Below are 20505 nucleotides of genomic sequence, written 5' to 3'. Positions count from 1 at the left end.
TGAAACCGTAGTATTGTGTTCTTTTGACGAAGAATGTCTTAGTTGTTATTTTTTTTACAGTCTCCCAGCAATTATAACTGATTAACTTGTGACTCTGTACTGGAAGAACCTCTGCAGTCGCCTATCTGCCTCTGTCTCATCGTGCCACAGTGACCTTTAAGCACGTTTATGTTCTATAGTCAGATGAACACAGATAATGGGAGCAATGATCATGAGATCTAATGTCGGGTCTGTCGTAAAGTTCCCACAGGTACAATGCACAACATCAATTGTGCCCCTGATCCAGTGACTCTGTTGCTTTGGCAATGATCGCTCATTATATGTATGTTTGTACATGATACTAATTCTAGTAAGACAAGTTTCATGAGAACGTGGTGATGAATGATAGGCGCATATTGTTACGGCCTTTAGTAAACAAGTTTACCTCCAGTGTCGACTTACAGGTAGTCTGCCTCCCATCTGTTAGGAAAGCCCTGGTCCTTCTGAATGCGATTTACCTCGTTATTATTTTGCCCGTTAGACATTAGTAGTAGACATAAGGAATGATCACATAGTCCAAACATATTTGTGTCAGGGGCCTTGAGTTTGACAATTCTGCTTTTTAATGGTTCCTTATCTCCTTGTTGCGTCTAGCAGTTGTTCACCATTGCATGGCAGTTGAATGTTGACTTGTGACTTTTTCCCTTCATATCATTGTGAATATTCTCAATATTCAGGACTTGCAGCACAGAAAGTGCGGGACTGTTCTTAGACAACTCACTCAGCCGCTACATCACATTCGGGTCGACATGGAGAAATACTGACCAATGACTGTATACCAAACATCCCGTTATGTCAACACTAACTTTACCTTCTTTAGTGGCCCTTTTAACAGCATGGTGGTATGAGGTAGTTATGCAGGGTGCGCATCATAAAAAAGACAGACACTATTATGAATTTTTGGAAGCATTTTGCAAATGATACTTTTGTTGGTGAGAGTGTGTGAATTGCTAATAAGCCTCCACATTACACACAAGGCTGTAAGGATTCAAATGGTAAGTCATTAGCCAAAGTATTAAAAAAATCAAGTTTCTGCAAAATGTCCTTTAGAGAATGTCAAAGTTAGCATTGAATCGCAGCACAATCTGCCAACACCAGTGCGAAATATGCAATAAACTGAGACGATCTAGCCATACAGTCCATAAAACATTCATGATATAGTGCAGATACTGAATGACAAATGGAGGGGAAAACGATTGGCTGAATGGAGGCAGGGTTCCCTGAGAGGTCAAGAGTTTTGAAATATGGAGGTAGTAAACCTCTATTACCCCTTAACAAGAGAACTTCTGAAAAAGACAATAGCTCCAATTAGGATGTCTGCTGTTTGGCTCCCAGCCGCTGAACTCACATGACATAGACGCTGTGCAGGATAAGCAAGTTCAACCGCATAACGTGACTGTGCGTTTATCTACTTCCAAAATAAATGAAAGAAACGAAAAAAAAACTATTCCTATTTCCAAAGGACATCCTTTGATGTTGCAAGACAACTTGTAAACCCAGAATAACCGACATGTCAGGACAGGTCTGAGTGTTGCTGATAGAGAACCCTGTTTCCTGTTTGTGGCCAAACAATCCTCAAGTTGTCTGCTTTACAATGAAGTTACTTATTTCTACTGACATTCTCATGTACTTGAGTAACTGCAGAGCAACATTGGAATAGCCAGGATAAGAAATTACAATTCTGATGGACTTAACATGGTGTTTTATAGTACAACCATATCATATCAAGACCTGTTTTAATATATTCAGTATATTTGGTGACAAAAAGAAAGATAAACTCGATCAACGCATTAATAGATTTACTGTTCATGGCATCAAGAAATAAATGGAGTTAAAGTACAAATGTGGTGCTATTAAAAAGTGCTGTTGTAAACCATGTAAACCAAAGTGCTGTTGTAAACCATGTGACAAACAAAAATAACATGATGTACAGCACGCAGTTATAAACAACAGATACACACACACACACACACACACACACACACACACACACACACACACACACACACACACTCACACACACACACACACATTGCTGCTAGACCCCACCTTGTAACCCCTGGGTGTTCCTAGACACCTTGTAAAGTTCTAGCAGACAGGACGGGACAGGACAGGTCTAAACAGTGCTACCGACTAAAATCCTGATTTACACTTTGCTGTTTAACAAGCCTGCCTTTTTCTTTATGCTTCAGCTTTGTGTTCTTCCACACATGCGCGGGGCTCCTGTGCACAAATCTTTCTAGACACGCTCAAAATCCACATATATTTTGTGCTTCTACTGAAAGGCTTCATTATTCGGAATTAATTTAATCAATATGTGTCAAAGTGTGATCAACTGTCCAATACAGTTTATCATCTGGATCCCAGTCAGTGATAGTGCTATGATAAAGTATTCTCAATTTGATACTTTGACATCTTTTATACAAGGAAATCTAAAATTACCATCGCGCTCTAATACGCACTGTTTTGCGAAACAGTTGGTTTGGGCTTTCCTAAGATACGTACAGATTTCTAAGATATCCTCGCCGTCTCCTGACACAGCGTCACCAAAAGGACATCGTGTTAGAGAGCTGCTTGTGATCATACAAAAAAAAAAAGATCGAGACTCGCTTGCAAGGATAACGTACTTTATCTCTTTCTGTTACTTAAAATGAATGATGCAGGGCAGCACTAATGTTGAAAAGAGATTTACTTTGAAAGCCAAAAATGCAACAGTAAATTGTGCACCGAAGCAAGACAACTATTTTCACAATAAACTCTGCTTTATTTGAATTTAAGAGGAGAAACTTGCTTTCTAGAAGGAAGTTACACATCTGACGGGAATGTATAACTCTAATCTTGATATTTTGACACAATTCAGAAAGTCTTTATTAATATTACTAAAGTAATCTGGCTTTATTCGAATTTTAAAAAAGGATCGTTTTATTTCTGCACAGCAATTTAGTGTCCGTTGACGGTCGCCATGGTTTCATCCAAACATTAGACACTGATTATTTTTTCTGTTGGTTTGCTGTTAACTTTTAGTCCCGGGAGGAGCCGTCATAGCCGCCTCCTTGACCATACCTTTGTAGCCTAGTCTGGTTTTTCCTGCTTCTCCTCCAACCGTTGAACATTTACTGCATCTTCCTGTTCTTCTTAACTTCAAATCCCATCCCCCTATTTTAAGACCCAGATGCACATACAAACACATATAGCCACACACACTGACACTTGCAAACAGGCAGTCGCTCTCTTTCTTCACACACCCACACACAAACACTAAATAGCCCGAGGTTAACCCCCACTCTCATTCGAAGCCTACGAGGTCAAAGGACAAAGAACCAGGCAACAACAGAGGTCCTCTGCTGCTCTTTGGTTCCCTCCACATTCCCGCAACTATGCACGCACAAGCACAGTGCTCACACACGATGTTAACAGAGGGTGGACTGAAGGTTTTTCAGTAGACTCTTCTAATTATCTGCGGATTCCAATTCGGTTAACCACATCTATGGCCACGATGGCTCTAGATGACATGTTTGTCGGTGTCGCCCTGCTACTTATAGCAGGTGTGGCACTGTGTTTTTCTGGCTATTATGGATGTCACTGGAGAAAAAGATTAAGATTGTTAGGCAAGCGCTCATTATACTGATACAGCTGCAGCTTGCTTGGATGTGAACCATTACAGCCTGGAGACAGACCTCTCACAGGGAGTTGAATCAAGTCTTGATGTACTTGAGGCACTTATGGAGATGGAGACTTTAGAGATCTGATTGGCACTGAGCGCGAATAATCGAGGAAAATCTCCTTTCGAGTCCGGATACGTGTAAAGATGAGAGGGCTGAACTGCTGCCCGAGGCTACTGCCGCGGTTTCTTTGGAGGATTTTTTTCCAGGGTTGGGGAGCGATTATTACAATTTTATTTTGTAAACTTAATTAGCTCAGCAAGCAACTCTGGGAGAGTTGTTCAACACGTCACCGCAGCTTGGAACAACCATCCGCGCAAACACATTAGCAATCACAAGCCTGTCGGGCTGACAGGAGTCGGCTGGAAAATATCAGCCAGTTCCGATTAGGATGCCGTACACGCTTCCACATGAACGTAAGCTGGCTTCTTATGAAGCTACATGGTTATCCTCCGGTAAACACAGACACATCTGGACCAGATTGTTAAAATCTCCTCTGATGTAACTTAAACTATATCAGTCCATCTTTATTCCCTTCATCTAGCATGCATATAATACAGTAATAGCCATTTTAACCATTAAATGAGTCTATACGTCTATAAGTAACAGCATTTTTACAAAAACATGTTTTTAACTTGCTTTGTGCAATTTACTCTTCGATTTTAAGTTAGCATATAAACAGAAATAGTTAAATCCCATTTGCAAAGCACACTACTGTGTCATTGAATCTAGAGTACCACCGGATTTGGTTCTGATAATTGGTATAAGTTCACAAACAGGAGCTGACAGTTTTTGAGCTTGGAGTAATGTTGATTATACTAAACAAACATGACATTTCCCATCCAACCTCTCGCATCGGTAGGACATCATTTCATATTTCAGTGTTATTCACGATAGAGTGTCAGACAATCCCTCTAAGGTAGTCTTTAAAATGAAAAACAGGTCCTGACTTGATAAATGCCAGGACAGCAAAGCTACAGACAATGATTCTGGATGATCACCTCCGACAAAATGCTTGCAAACCCTGTTGTGGTGTGAAATAAAAGTAGTTCAGCAGGTGGATAGATACGTCCCCAAGCTAATCTCAATTATGAGCTCTCACTCAAGTATGTAGAGCAAGAGTCTGTAACAAAACAAGAACTTACTCTAGTTGAAAAGACGCATGTGCAAAATTTTCAGATCCATCAGGTAAGACATCAATGCAAGGCATTGTGTCTCGTTCTAGTAGAAAACTTCACACCAGATTCAATAAACATCAGACAAACATTGACTTCCTGAGGGACACTTGAGGGTTGTGGAGTCATGTTTTTTGAGACGTGAGCAGTTAAAACTATGCAATCAAAGATGTGTGGGTAGATTTTTTTTCTCACTGGTTAATCTAAGTCAGTTCACATCTGAAGAAATGCAATAAACAATGCATACCAGATTCATAACCATACCTGAACTTGGCTTACCTCCCAGTCACTAAGTCTCTTCTTCAATTCTTCACATTTGCGCAACTTGCAAATCTGTTTACCAGTCTTGCGGTTAAGGCAGTTTGCACAGGTACCACAGTTGTCCTTGCGTAGGCAAGGAACACAGACGCCGCATTTCTTCCTTCTCTTCTTCTGGACCTCAATACTGGCCTCCAGCGACGATTCATTGGGAGAAAAAGAGAAAAGTTGCGCTTGTTGGTATTCAATCTTGATGTGCTTGCTGAGGGGACATGTCTCCAAAGACTCTCCATACACGGGAAAGGAGTGAGCATCTTCCATGGCTGTGGAAAAATCGTGAATGTGCTGAAAGGGTGGACGGGGCCCTGCCCGTGGCTTGGCCATTCTGGTCGTCCCTACTTTGACCTGCGCTGTTTCTGAACGAGGAACTATGTTTTGGCTGCTCTTGGGAAAAAAAGTCTCCATAAACACAGATCACTTGATGATGTTCGGTCAATGCCTTGTACTATGGGGAGTATTGGAAAACCAAGTTTTCGGTGATAAAGGGTCTTCTACAATACTTGGCTGCCTGGTTGTATTGTTTTTTGGGGGGGTCACCAGAAGTTCACAGTGAATCCAGAACAAAAAACTTAATGGTGAGTCCATTTTTTCAGCTACCCCGAGGGTCTGGTGGTCCGCCGCAGGCTGGGCAGAGAGGGTGATACATGGGAAGACATCAGACTATCTGGCCTTCCTGGACACCGTCTGGACGGGAAGTGCATGGAGAAAAGACAAATGAGAGATTGTTTGAAACAGGTACCAATGGAAGAGACAATTCCCTTCCCAGCATTCCTTAACAATAAAATCGTGAATACAGATTGTGGCTCATCAAAATTCCAAGTAAATAAATTGCTTTCATTAACACTCAGAGGGGTGGAAGCAGTCATGAGCCAGACACGCCTTGTGGTGAACCGCAAGAGAAGAAAAGGCTCTGCAACAGACAAAATACCAGATCAGACCGATGGTTGAAGATGAGCACCCCAGATGTGCGGTGTCTTCTATCAAATTTAATTATTTCAAAGTTTGTTTGAGGCTAAATTAAAAGTTTGCATAACAGGGGCAAAAGCCTGCCTCCATACTCAATGATTGTTTTGAGGTCTGTTTTTGAGATGCCTGCTTCACTTACAGCAGCAAAACATGGGAAACGGAATCTTGGTAGATTTTCAGTAAAATAGAGTCAGGAAATACAAACATTAAACATGTGTTTTTTTTTCCTTTTAAATCAAACACAGATTTTCTAAACATGCTATTGCTATGTTAGCACACATTGGGATCAGTGCCACTTGGCTGATGGTTCAGCTTCCTCCACTCCATGAACAAAATGGTTTGAATCTCTTAAGCATGAGTCGGACTGAGACGATTATTAACCCCCTACCTGTCAAGCACTGAGGTTGCCAATTGTTTGTTATTTTTCCCCAGAAAACTTTATTGGTTTAGGTTGCATATTTCCACTTTTTTCTAAAAAAAAAAAAAATCACAGTAAGACAATAACATTTTTTGATATACCGTTATGATTGACACCTGTTTTATCATCATTATTATAATTTTTTTTTTTGCAGCTTTACTTTTTTGACCTGCCATATTACTACCTAGCCACAAGACAATGCAGAAAAGGTAATTTGCAAAAAAAAAAAAAAAGATATTTAAACGGGGAAGAGCTGGATAGAAAATATCTCTAACTTTCTGCGACATCCACTGAGTGTTAGTGATGGAGAGGCTTCAAGGTTTGCATCTGCTGAATATTTAACAGAACTATCTTCTGAAGTATTTTTGATATCACCAGTCTTGTTTGTAGGCAAAAATCAGACTTTTAGTGCTTACCGTTTGATCAGTGAACATGAAAAGAGGACGATGTCAATGACGGATGGAGCTCAAACATTCAATGGTTAGGACAAGCGGAAGGACATTTTGAGAAAAGCATAGAAAAAGCAGTCCCTATATTGTTTAAATCTTTACACAGCTTTATTAAACCAGCAGTTTACTGACTGAAAATTAATATTTTATCAGATAGCTGCATCAGGAGCGTTTGAAAGCGCATTCACTAATGTTTAATTACAGTTTAAATTAGAGAATTCAGACGGCTGTCTGGAAACTGTCTGGTTTTCAAACACAGCTGTCAGTACTGTGAATCTAGTTGGCTCATAACCTCCAGGCCTACGTGAGCAGTTTGAGAACATGCAAGCTTTTACAGGCCGGTTCCTCGCGGACATTGGCTTGCGTCTCCCCCGACTAAATGGAGGGGGTTGATAGGTTGATGCCGTGCACGTCCTCTTTGTTTTGCGGTCACACACTCCAGACAACCGTCCATAAAAAAAAAACAATCGTTTGGAAAAAAAAGGTGTTTCTTTTTGCTGCAGCCACTTTCACGGCCAGCATTAAACGTGTTTAAACACTCGTCGCCAACAATGCAGACAGAGGGCAAAAGTCACCGAAATGACATTCCAAGGAAAACATGTAGAATTTTGTTGAACAATATTATGAGCCTTCACGAGCCAGTCGGTCTGGAGATTCACTCGCGAAAAAATATCAATTGGGACCAGAGACATGTTAATTCACTACGTTAGTTTTGACTTTCTGTGCAGAGTTTGCGTGCTCTCTGGCAAACCTGGAGGAAACCTGTTCTCCGGTTTCCTCCCACAGCCCAAAAACATGCAGCTGGTTCATTAGTGAACCTAAATTGTGGGAGAGAGTGAACGGTAGTTTGGTTATATATGTGGCCTTATGATCGACCGGTGACTGGTCAGCGGTAGTGCCGCCTCTCACCCAAATTATCTGAGTGCAAGATAAGCATAATGAGAAAAATAATGAGAAAAATGAATGAATGAATGGAAGTTCGGTTTGGTTAAATTGTAACAGCAAATTAAAAAAGGTAGTTGTTAGAAGTTTGCGAAAATAAAGATTCAACTTCACTAACGCTTGATAGTATTTGTTGTTGTTTTTTTTTTTTTCCAGTAATTTAAACACATACTAATACCAGTCACCACTCATCTGACAGAAAAAGCTGTTCCTGAAAAGCTTCACTCATTTTTACTTTTTTTTTCTTCCTTTTTTGGTTGAATTATTCCGTGCATGTGGGCGTGTCTCCCTCACACTTTGCATGCTGCACGTAGAAAGAGCGCGAAGGGATTAAACAGTCCAGCGTACACGGCGGAAGGACTGCACGCGTTTTTTCTGCAAATTGACTACGTGACACATTCGGGGAAATTGTTTAACACTGTCAATCATATGAACCAACTCCTCCTCCTCCCCTCCTCCGTGTCACTGTACGTCCACGTGGTCATCCGCCCCGCCACCCCACGGCGATCACAGCGATCAGATAAACAGCCGCGCGTTTCCACGCACGTCGCCCGTGTTATCTGTTTACATTAGGATTCTCCAATACGCGTCCATTAGCGCAGTGAGGGAGATAATTGTTCTGGGTGGGAAAACACACACACACACACACACACACACACACACACACACACACACACATACATACATACACATACCACTTTCTCCCAGCGTGAATACACAACCATTTAAATGCTACTGGATCCCCTGAGTTCAATCGACGTAAATAGGCGGAAATCCGAGTAATACTTGGTAAATAGGTAGTGATCAAGTATCTGCGTGGAGCATGTGGCTTTTAAATGATTGACAAGTGCTCCAAACTAACGTTGCGTTATTTCCGTGTCGTTACATATATTTGTTATTTGCAAGCACAAAATAAAACCAGAGCATACAAACACGAAATTACAATTTAGGAATGGATGTAAATGGATAAAATTAAAAAAAAAAAAGAAAATACTCACCGCACTGACTGCGTGGGCCCGGTCTCTAAATTGGCCGATATAATTTCACTTCGGTTTACCATGCATCTTTGACGAATTAAGAAAATAAAAGATCGAGAAAAAGTTGAGCAAAGTAGCGAGGCGGCACGAAAACGTTGTATATTACCGAGATCTACAGAATTCTAAAGAAAAATAATAACAGATAAGACAAGCTTTCGCACAATTGCACGAAATTGGAGAAACGCTCATCCAGAAGTGGAGGGGGGGGAGGGAAAAGTTGGGAGTGACATCACTGACTCCAAACCGCTGGTTGGAAGGTGTGTGTGTGTGTGTGTGGTGGTGGGGTCTTTGAAAGGGTTAAAGCCATCCGTAAATTATGGAGTGGAGTCCACGTATGTAAAGCAAGTCATGACATATTATTTTAATATTCGAATGATGGAGTTGTAGATTCACTTGCATCAGGTCTTCATGGAGTCACAAGGATAACACGTGGAATTAAACCTCTATTGTCAATTTATAATATTAAGTATATATACATTATATAAGTATTTCCAAGTTATAATTGGTATCTTGTACCGCTTTATTATTTACAGAGGGACACGATTTTCTTTACATGCGGTCCATCCTGTCTGCTTAAATGTATGTCAAAAAGGTCCTATTAAATAATGACATTTTTATTGCCCGCCCGCCGCTGGATACGAGTGACCCTGTTGTTTGGTCACGTGACCACGGGGCCACCGTGACGTCACATGGACGGCGTCGGATGAGGGGAAGCAGCGGCCCCACCTGACAGACTGAAAAGGCCTCACTTTACACAGATTACACAGATTAAACAGATACATCAGGGATGTGCAATTATTTTGGTTGGCGGGCCACATTTCTTGTTTAATTTTTATGCGCCGGCCAAAAAGGTATCATGTAAATTGGACAAAATGGAAATTGCTATTTAAATATTTAATTTTTTGGGCATTTTATTTCTACTTTAACATCATTAGTGATCATATAAATGTATTGACATTATTTTGTATGTAATCATCCATACAAAATTAAACAAAAGGGAAAAAATGTTTGTTTTTTTTAATTCAATATTGATTGAAAACGTATTAAAATATTCAACAAAATAGTTTGGCGCGCTGGAAAAAAAAAGCTAATTGGGCCAGATGTGGCCCGCGGGCCGTGAAATGGTCTGAGTGTAGATAGATAGATAGATAGATAGATAGATAGATAGATAGATAGATAGATAGATAGATAGATAGATAGATAGATAGATAGATGCATGACTGAATGGACAGAAGCCAAATTACTCATTGGAACAAGTAAAAATAAAAACCATATGTGTGCCAATAGCTGATTAGCCAACTTACTGTTGGTCATTTCGAAACAGATTACATGTCAACTGCGTGGTTATTACACACTACTGTTTTGGGATGATGGGGAAATTTACCACTTGTACCACATGCTCTCTCTATCCATTTTGTTATATCAATTCTCATCAATTCATGGAGATCCAGACTCACCAATGAGTGGCTGCATGGTGATCCTGATCAAGATGATACATCAACTTATATTGTTGCTGTATATGACACCATAATATGAAAGAGGGAAAGTCAAGAACTTAATAACCATAGCACTGAATACCTTGCACAAAGACTTTGTAGCATTTTTAAAATTCTGAGAATTTCATTATTCATGCCAAATATGATGTTATCATACATATCCTTCTCCAGGCAGATGTTGCAGATTTGCGACAGCCAAATATCAGATTTTTCCTGCAACTACAACTTAATTTGAGCCTGAGAGGGTTAAAATACTAATGATAACTAACTTGTATAGAAAGTCCAAAATGTACTTTCTGTTGTTTTAGAACATGGGCTCATTGTGAACATGATGCCCATTTGATTAAGGAATTTTATGTATGTATGGATGAATGGATAGATAGAGTCCATTCTAAATGGTAAAAAACAAGAAAAAAAAAACTTATATGAACTTCAATAAACCAAACAATTTTCATCCGATGTTTACCTTGGTTTGTGTAGAAAAATGCACTTTTTCTTTGTAAGAATTTGATTTTTTTTTCTTCTCAATTTTACTGTTGCATTATCATTCTTAGTATTTTCCCGATATCTTGAGTCAACTTGAGTTTGTGACCTCATTGCCTCTACGACATGAAAACAGATCATCCCGTTTGGAGTGTATGGGTTTCTCTCAAGCCGTTCATTTGTTTGCAACCAAGATCAGAAATCCAACCATCACAAAACAAACACATCTAAACCTAGAACCATTATACACTTTACTGTTCTGTTGTGATGGCAGAACTGATGTATTCAATTCCAAAGACTTATATATCATGTTACAAAATAGTCATTTAGAATTATCACTCAATTGTAACACACCAAATCTTTATTTTTTACACCATTATCACACTCCATTGGAGGCTGCTTAACAAACACAAATCGACTGCAGTGAACAGAAAATGCAAACCGTTGTCTTCTTCTCCTGAGGTAGCTCGCCATCGCACCACAGAATCGCGCTCGTTTTTCCAGCTCAGAATACCCATTAGTCGCCACGGCGACTGCAGGATTCCGGAGTATGGTGGTGTGACCCAGAGGCATGTATGTATTACGTTAACTGTTCATCTGGTTCATCCAGATCAGTTCAGTTGCCATGGTGACATTCATAAGGTTACGCTTGGATGATTTTTGATAAAAAAACATTGGGATGTACTGATCGTCATTCAGTGTTTTGATGTGCCCAGCAAATATTTTAGATAATTTGGACCAGTTTAACTTCCTGATTGGCCTTGATGAATATAACTACTTTGAAAACTTTAAAATGCCATGACTATGTGCAAGAAAAACATATTGTACATGTTTTCATCTGCACACTATCATTAACTATTATCAAAGTTTAATAAATAATAATTTATGCTTAAGAAATGAGGCACATATTTTATATTTTAAATCATAATGGTGATTAACAACTTAAAAAACACATGCAGCTTGCAAAATATCAAGATGTGAAAGTGCTTAACAGAGGACGGCTTCAGTGTACTGACTGACTCCAGTGCTGCACAAAAATCAACCTTGCAGTCAACAATAGGCAAAGAGAGAAAAAATAGCTTTAAAAATAATTTTAAAAATAAAGAACGGAGAACCAACAAGGGATAGAATATCACAGGTAAGCTACAACACCTTGTTTGTATATGGAGTGTTAAAAGGCTAAGTTGTAGTTTCTTGAACTAAATTGAGACATAATTAATTCATATGCAGCAGGAATTATTTGAAATGAAAAATGTTTTGTGTGCGGGTTTACTTTTTTCAGTAACAATATTGTGATATATAATTTCTCTATCTAGATCCAGGCATGGATCACTTTTCTATTTAACAACTTGTTTTTGACCTTTTATTTTGCTGATTTACATGGAGGTTGAGTGTTTCTATTCTGCATATTACTTTTTACACTCCAGTTGACAGCACATACATTTAGAAAATCTATTAATGTATTGGTTGGGGATAGCTCTATAATCCTAAGGAAATTGCATTGAAACTATGACAATAATCTCAAAAATATTTCAGAACTTAACAGAACTTTGTTAAAAACAAGTCAGATGGAAAAAAATGCTGTTTTCCTTTCCAAAGTGAGGTTTTGTATTTAAACAGCTAAGATTAACAATGCTGTGTCACATTTATTCATATACTTGTGAATATAGTATTTGAATAAAATGCAAAGTAATGAGTAAGAAATACTAATGACATTTATCTGTTGTCATGTAGAAATTTTTTTCTTAATACCTAGGCCTATATTGTGATGTTAAAAAGCAGGTTTCTGAATACTGTGAGACACACTTCTTGTTTGTTGTTATTTTCCCATATTTCCCTGCCCTAATATAGCTCGTACTATCATGATGTAGGACTGGTTCAAGTACCTGATTCCTACTGTAAGTAACACAAATTTGCAAATCTGACCTATTGAAAGTAGAACACTACTGCAACTGGTGAGGTAAGACTAAATCTTTCACCTACAGTATCAGGAAGGAGGGTGTAAATTTCTTGGGCATCAATTTTTCTTGTGTCTACTGGGGTTTGGGTCACCATAAGATGGAGATTTACTGACTGAGCGGAAACTGTTGTGTGAGGTCAAGCTAAGTCTGCACTTGATCAAAGCCCAAACCCGTTTAAGAGGTTAACTTCAGCAGAGCTTCCTCTGTGAGGTGGCCCACTCTAATCTGCTACAAGGAACCTCACATTTGTGAATGCTAATCCTGAAAATGCATATAAATAGGGAATGTACCAACTCCCCTTCAACCTCCCCTCACATCACCCAACAGTCTCTTGATGGTTTGGTCCAGTCATTACAGGGGGAAATCTTCATGTCCGGACCTGGAACTTCCCAGCCTTGGTCATGTACTTGATGCCTTTGAATGGTTTATACTTTTCGCCATACATGTCCAGACGATTGACCTTCAGCCCTGTTGAAGGACATAATTATCAGTAATCCACCAAGACACAGTGTATTTACAATTTATAAATATACAATGGTGGCCAGAGACTATTAGTAGTTTCCTCTTTATCAAAGAAGATAAAAAAGGCATGAAAAATCCAACAGTACACTAACTGCTATAATTAAGACACATCTGTTATAGGCATCTCTAATTGGAAAAAAAATCTTAGATTTAGGGTAATTCATTAATAATGACTTGGTGCATTAACAATCACATCTGTATAAAAGCCATTTGTGAACATAAAATAAAGTAATACTTTCAGCTAAGGATGCAGCTAGGGATGCTAGGGATTCTGTTAAAAGGATATGAGAAGGGTGAAGTTATTCTAAATTATTCAGGACAACATAATATTTTCCAGAACACTTAGCTTTTTCCTGTATTTTGGTAATTTTTCCTTTGCTTTCCATAACTCGAAAAGGACCAACTCCTGATTACCTTGGTTGATGGGAACTTACATATTCAATCCGAGGGTAAGGAGGGCATTTTATTGTACAACCTGACAACCAGGTTTATCAACTTCAATAACAGTTCCTTATTTGGACAGTTTTTGCATATCTCTACTGCAGGGAAAAGTCTAACTGCATCTTATCACGTCTCTTAAGAATTTTAATACCAACATGCACACCTCTTTCTCTGTATTTCTCCCTCTGCTATCATATTGCAGCATCATCTAAGTTTCCTCAAAAAGAATGAAAGGTTGAGGGGGAAAAAAACAATGTCTGTGTAATTGGACACAACCCACCACAGAAAGTAAAAGTATAAAAGTAGTCATGCTGTGTGATGTGTATGCAATATATCCGCATTGACCACAGGGCCTGTTTAAAGAATTGTATTGAGTTTTTGGAAGTAGACAACTTAGTGCTGCATAAGCCACAGGGAACTTGGAAGGGAGCGTAACAGAAAAGGCATGTGGTAACTTGAAAAATGCCAGGTGAAAAGTCACACCCAATCCTGTCATCTGTGATCTGATTGCACAGGACAAGCATTGTTGCTTGGTACAAACACGACACGAGTCAAGCTGAACAAAGCATCCAGAAAACTGAGCTCCTGAAATTATCTGGCAAAATCGTTTGAAAATTTGCAGTTTGTGTTTGGCGCCATCTATTGACATGTTGTGCCGCCAGAGAACGTGTCAGGAGGTTGTCAGCTGAGTGGACTTTGTGATGGAGGCTGGACAGTTTCATGCTGTTTGCATTGAGAGAATAACCTAGTTAGTCAGAGCAGGAATGCAATTCTTCCCTAAACATGGTTGTAATAATACGTACTCACGTTTCAGTGATGTTTTTGTGTATATGTGTGTATACCTGAGATAGCCATCTGTTGGATCTTGAATTGGATGTTGATGGTGGGATTCTCATCGGGTTTGGAAGCCCCAGCCTGCAGACTCATGGTGCCTTTCAGACTAGGAAGCTTCTGAGGGTTGATCTTCCCAACATCCCAAGACAGCAGCTAGTTTTAAAAAAGTCAAAGAGAGATCACAACCGGGCTTGTTGTGCTTATAACAACACAAAGCAATAGCAAACATCAATATTTCATCAAAGATTGTCCCTCATATTCTTGTGTACACCTTCAGATTGAGCAACGTACAGTGGATATGATATACCGCTCACATAGTTTGCTTAACAACAAAAAAAAGTCACGTCTGATACACAACACAAATTGTGTATAATTTGGGGATATTAAAAAACATGAACAATTTTGAAATAAACCAACACTTTTTGGCCCCTTTTATTTATAGGCACACAAGTACACACAGACTTTTCTTAGATACCTTTGTGACTGGGTCAAAAGTGTACGTGCCCTGGGATGGGTTAAGGTTGGCGTTGAGAACGCCCCGTGGCAGCTGGCTGCTGACAAGGACTGATTCCACTGCCTTGCCCATTGTCTGTTTTGGGCCCAGTGTCAAGTCAAATCGACCCTGGGAGCTTCCCTCACGGAAGGTGATGTTGTGTTTGACATACACAGGTATGGCCACCAGGCTAGAGTAGGAAGACAACAAAGACTCTTGAGTCATCGAAGAAACTTTTCATGATTTCCGCATTAAAAAGTGAGGTCTATAATAAAGGAAAATGTTCTACATACCTACATGGAAAGCCCCTTTTAAAAAGTGCATGTCACATTCAGACTGGCATGTACAAAGCTGGTGTATATATAAAATAAACTAACTTTTGAGAGCTGACATGATAGGAGAGAAGCCGGAAGTTTCCATCAGGGGGGATGAAGGACAGGATCCGCTCGGCCTCCCAGCGCTTGAATCGAACACATGGGTGGAAACTGACATCATCTAGCAACCGAGGATTCTGGAAGAACGGACCATTGGGGTGGAGTTAGCCAGGGGAAATGTAAATATGTTAACTTTTGATTCCACCTGTATATTCAGCAATGTTTCCTCCTTTTTTTGATTTGTTCATTTATCACTTTAGTATTGTTGTGTACTTAAAGGGCAGCCAAACAGTTCATGTAAACCCTGGTTTTGGTGTATGGCAGAACGTTGATGTTCATCCAATATTTTGATTACAAAAAAAAACCTTACCATGAATGACAGAGTGAGGTCAGGCATGCCAGTCAATTTAACACAGGCATCGATGACTCCCTGAATTTCTGCAGTAATGGTGGAGCCTGAAGAGAAAAGAAGTTATATCAACCCATCCTGAATCACTGTTATTTTTGTTATTGAATGACACTTTTATTAAGTCAATGTCTGGAGTGATGTACCTGATTTATCAATAATAGCATCAATCTCTTCCACCACATCAAAATAGGCTTCATTGTTGGTGTATTTGACCCCGGTGCGTCTCCATGGCACCACTGAAAGCTGACCCGTTGGTAGCTGCTCCCCTACATTGGTGCTGCCTTGTAACCAAAAGTGAAACAGCATCATATGACCTTTTCAACATAATTTCAATAGTTAAAAAGTCTATAATAAAGCTCCAACCCCCAATTTTCTGATTCTTTCTTCATCATATATTACTTTTTTCTTACTTATTTTGTAGGCCAGTACTTGAGGACTTTTGGAATTTGTAGCAGATACATTAGATAAATTATCTATAATGAGTTATTTAGAAGACAATTTAGTGATTATTTTAGGTTTTTTTTTGCAATAACATGACTTAATGGCTAATTTCCAATGCTAATTATCCATGCTTGAGAAACCAGCAACTTAAATTAAAAATTTGGTACCAATCAATGTCTGGATGTTTTTTTTTTTTTTTATAAAATTTTACACAGCTAAAAACTCCACAACAAAATACTGGACTTTACACTAATTTACATCACATTAAAAAGCTGTGCAATAAGGGATAATTATACTAGTACTGATGTGGATATGAATGTCAGTGCACTGGGGTGGTCTTTGTCTGTATATAAGTTCATGTTCACGTTTGATATATAAAGGCATCAAGTAATATTTCATTGTTTGTACCTGTGATGGTGTTGACCATTGTACGAAGAATGGTGGGAGGCTTGATAAGCTCTTTTAGGATGTTGGACTCTGTAGCCAGAGGGAAACCATTGTCCAGCATCTCTTCCAGTAGTTCATACACCACAACCACATTGTCCTTGATGGCAGCCTCTGTACACACACCAAAATAGTCCTAATAACACAGAGAAGCCAAAAGAAATCATACATGGGTTACAGGGGCAGGGTTGAAGATGTACTGACATATCATCAATTTAAAAGTAGGATGGGAAAATGGAAGGCAACATGCTGAAAGGTGAGGACCTGGAATGTGTCGACGACCCTGTGCAGAAACTCAATGACGAAAAGTGGCGGGACTTCGCTCTGGATGACAGCCACAAAATAGATACGATGTCTGAGAACACTGATCAGGTAATGGTGCGGTGTGGGAATCACAGGTGGGACATTCTCTGGTTCGGTGGCACGCTCCTGTGCTTCAAAGAAATAGTCACACACAGAGCGGCTGACCACACTCTTCCAGTGTTTCTCCAGGAAAATGTCCCCCGAAGCGTTGACTAGGAACAGGCTATGGATCATTTTGGTTGGAGGCTGAGATGAAGAAAACATAAAATGATTAATTTCTGGAAATTATGATATTTAAGACGACCCTAAGGTGAAGATGTATGCTGTGCCTTGCAACAAAGGCCTTTGCCAAGTCCATAGTTCTATTACTAATCCAGTCAATATCTTAATTTTAAATGCTGTTATAAATATACAAGTTCATCTTTAAAGTTCTTTTCTTATTCAGATCATTTTCATGCCTGAATACTTTTAAATACAGTTTTGCTCTTTTTTGTAGCTGTGTAAACTGTCTTTTTTTGTCCATTTTCTAGCTGTGTTTTTCCACATTTATAGGTAGTTTAGACCTACAATCTTGAACCAGACAGAGAAAGCAACAAATATATATAATAAACTTGTTACTTTTAATCCTATGGTAACTCGGGTGGCTGTATGATCTCCCCCATCAGCTCTCACATGACACAGTTCTTGGCAGATAAGAGCCAGCTGTGCCTAGGACAAGCCCTCAAAGAGACCACTGATACAGTGTCCCAGGATAAAATGGGCGTTTTGCTTTTTTTTTTAAGAATAATGCTAATTTATTTGTGGTTTTCTTAATATGTAACATAACTTTGTCCTCACCACAAATGAGGTCCAAAGTGAAGCTAACATTCCAGGTCATGGTGAGCTTATATGTAAATGAGTCCATCCGTATCGATCTCATCATTGTGATGAAATTCACATTAGAAACAAGACAACCCCCATCCTATTCAGCTAGATGGTGTAGCCCAGGAGCTGTTTTGATACAAAGCCGGAATATTTTAGACTAATAAATTTACATGTTGTTAAGTTTTCATCGGCAGCACCGGCTCCTCCATGGATAACTTACTGAAAGTGGGAAAGATGACACCAGAATATTAATTAAATATGCGACAAAGATACTGCGTTCGACCTGGAATTGACTATTTACAAGCGACGAAAAGACTTGAAAAAGGGTTAAATTAAAAACAGCTTTTCACTGAGCTCTGGCTTATACATGCATATATGCACAACCCAAAGTGTTACCCTTGTAGCTAGCAGTTTCGAGGCCTACTTCTCCATCTCAAACAGACGCTTTGCCGAGTCCCATGACAGAGACGCCCTGTCATCCGAAATGCGAATTAAATTGCAAAAGGTTTCCGAACAGAAAGCCAGTTCTTAAAATGAAGTTTAAGGTTTTAGAAAATTACGACAAACGTACCGAAGTCAATTTCGACTGTGTGTTAATTCCGTTTGCCTTGCGCCTTAGTCTCAATGAAAGATGAAGCTGTTTTCTGTGCTTCCCGTTAGGTAGCTCAGATCCTGGAGTCAGGCAGCAAGACCATAGAGGACAGCGAACAAATCACAAGTCGGGAAGAGCAAATAAGTCCCGCCCATGGAGCGAGGCATAGGTGAATGATGCGGAAGCTTGGACTAAACACCTAATTGTGATTGGCCTAGACAGGCAGAGAGACAGTAAACACCAGTAGAGCTGTGCTTTGATTGGTCCAGTTAGGAAGACGGTCTGACATTTTGTTTCTAGTATCAGATTTCATCTTGCGTTTCTCTATTACCACTGTCATCAATGGATGCCGGCCATAGAGAAAAAAAAAGAAAAAAAAAAAAAGAGAATAAAGTGCAACCCGGTCACTGCAACAGAATATTTACAAAACATGACAGTGAATTCTTAAATGCAACAAAAGCAGAATCAAAAAAACTTCATCTGTTCCCGAGGGGCAATTGGGGGGCACATGGGGTAGCAGCATCAAAATTGTGATCAAGAATAAAATAAAAAAGAAAAAGAACAATAAATTCAAAAAAAGAGAATAATATATGATATATGAAAAGAATAGAATAATATAAGAAAATAAAAATAAATAAAAAAAGAGAATAATATATGATATTAAAGAAGAATAGAATGATATAAGAATAGAGCATATATATAGAAAGGCAGAAAAAAACAATTTGTCCCCGAAGAGCAATTGGGGGACACATGGGGTAGCAGCATTAAAGTTGTATATGTGTGAACATTAAGAGTAAAGTCTATATTAATGGTACCAAATCGCTCTGCATTTAAATAATAAATATAACATGACAGGCTTTAATTACACTCAGCAAAGTGGTCATCAAAGTGCTGTACAGGTAAGATGAATGAATGGATAAATATATAAACAAATGATGAATTATATAATTTGTCTGCTTCAGTCTCTCTGTGGGATATGAACTTCACGATTGTATGTGTCAACCCTGCTACCAGAATCATGAGATGCGTTTTTATAAACCAAAAACAAACTCTTGGCATTTCACACATTTCCCAATTGGTTGTATTCACTGTCGTGAAGAAATTCTTCAAAACTGAGTTTTCAAATTTTCCTCTTCCCTTTAAGTGCAATTGGCACCCATCACGTTCGTGACCTTGTCTATTGTGATTCATCAGATCCTCAGGTAATTGTCCATGCTGGTCTTTTTACACAAGGCGTGTTCATAGCCCCAAACGGAGACATCTAGTGGACATTAGTAATCAATGCAGCACCAGCATCTTTACATCCATTCAGTGGGATAGACAAATCTGAATATTAGAATAAAGGTAATGTCAACGTGTTGCGACGCCATCCCATCCCCAGCTGCAGATTTAATAATGTTTATGTATTTTTTTGTTCTGGAAACAGAAAATGCTGAGAGCGAGATGGAAATGCACAAAGTTTAGTAAAAATGTTTTTTACATGATTAGTATTACCTTTGGAAATCCATCTTTTCCTTGTGGTGTGAACTGCGCCAATACAATAATTATAAAATCCAGACTGACCTCTGATACTGGCATACTGCACAAAAATTTGGACAAATATTTAAAATAATATTTCACCGCTTTGGAACAGCTTGAAACACATAAAATAACATTTGATGGATTTATTATGGGTTATTATTGAATATTTGGTTCCTGCAGAGACTATTTTGTCTTACCTTTGTTTTTGAAAACAGGAAATAAAGCAGATTTTTTTGTGGTTCTGGATTTCAATTTTCCAAGGATTCAGCTCTAATTCAAATGCTCTCCATTTTCAAAATTGCTTTATCCTTTGGTTCCCCT

At 39.0% G+C, this 20505-nt stretch overlaps 1 protein-coding gene across 2 annotated transcripts; it reads right to left on the bottom strand.

Annotated features, from left to right (window-relative positions):
• Nucleotides 1-12722: 12722 nt before the first annotated feature.
• Nucleotides 12723-18755, bottom strand: ap3m2 (adaptor related protein complex 3 subunit mu 2). Of its 2 annotated transcripts, none has more exons than XM_086169812.1 (9): nt 18643-18755; nt 17169-17453; nt 16869-17040; nt 16163-16300; nt 15981-16066; nt 15614-15747; nt 15219-15426; nt 14752-14896; nt 12723-13414 (listed from the first exon to the last, which is right to left on the bottom strand). In XM_086169812.1, exons 2-9 carry the CDS (start codon nt 17439-17441, stop codon nt 13314-13316), a joined length of 1257 nt encoding a protein of 418 aa, XP_086025938.1. In that variant the 5' UTR covers nt 17442-17453; nt 18643-18755; the 3' UTR covers nt 12723-13313. The 2 variants fall into 2 exon arrangements, with proteins under 2 accessions (XP_086025938.1, XP_086025939.1); XM_086169813.1 differs by lacking the exon at nt 18643-18755 and adding an exon at nt 18468-18593.
• Between the last annotated feature and the right edge of the window lie 1750 nt (nt 18756-20505).

Source organism: Fistularia commersonii, chromosome 22 (genome assembly GCF_037954325.1).
Source record: "Fistularia commersonii isolate RoL2024-O1a breed Wild chromosome 22, RoL_Fcom_v1.0, whole genome shotgun sequence".
Taxonomy (NCBI): Eukaryota; Metazoa; Chordata; class Actinopteri; order Syngnathiformes; family Fistulariidae; genus Fistularia; species Fistularia commersonii.
Note: the sequence above shows the minus strand (reverse complement) of the source record. Positions and strands in the feature narration are given on the sequence as shown.

What these genes read in the sequence shown, in the direction of transcription:
- ap3m2 (XM_086169812.1), bottom strand. Translation starts at nt 17,441, where the DNA reads ATGATCCATAGCCTGTTCCTAGTCAACGCTTCGGGGGACATTTTCCTG. An exon ending in AATGGTCAACACCATCACAG is followed by an intron (nt 16,301 to 16,868) that starts GTACAAACAATG and finishes TTTGGTTACAAG; the next exon opens with GCAGCACCAATGTAGGGGAG. An exon ending in CTTTTGACCCAGTCACAAAG is followed by an intron (nt 14,897 to 15,218) that starts GTATCTAAGAAA and finishes TTTTAAAACTAG; the next exon opens with CTGCTGTCTTGGGATGTTGG.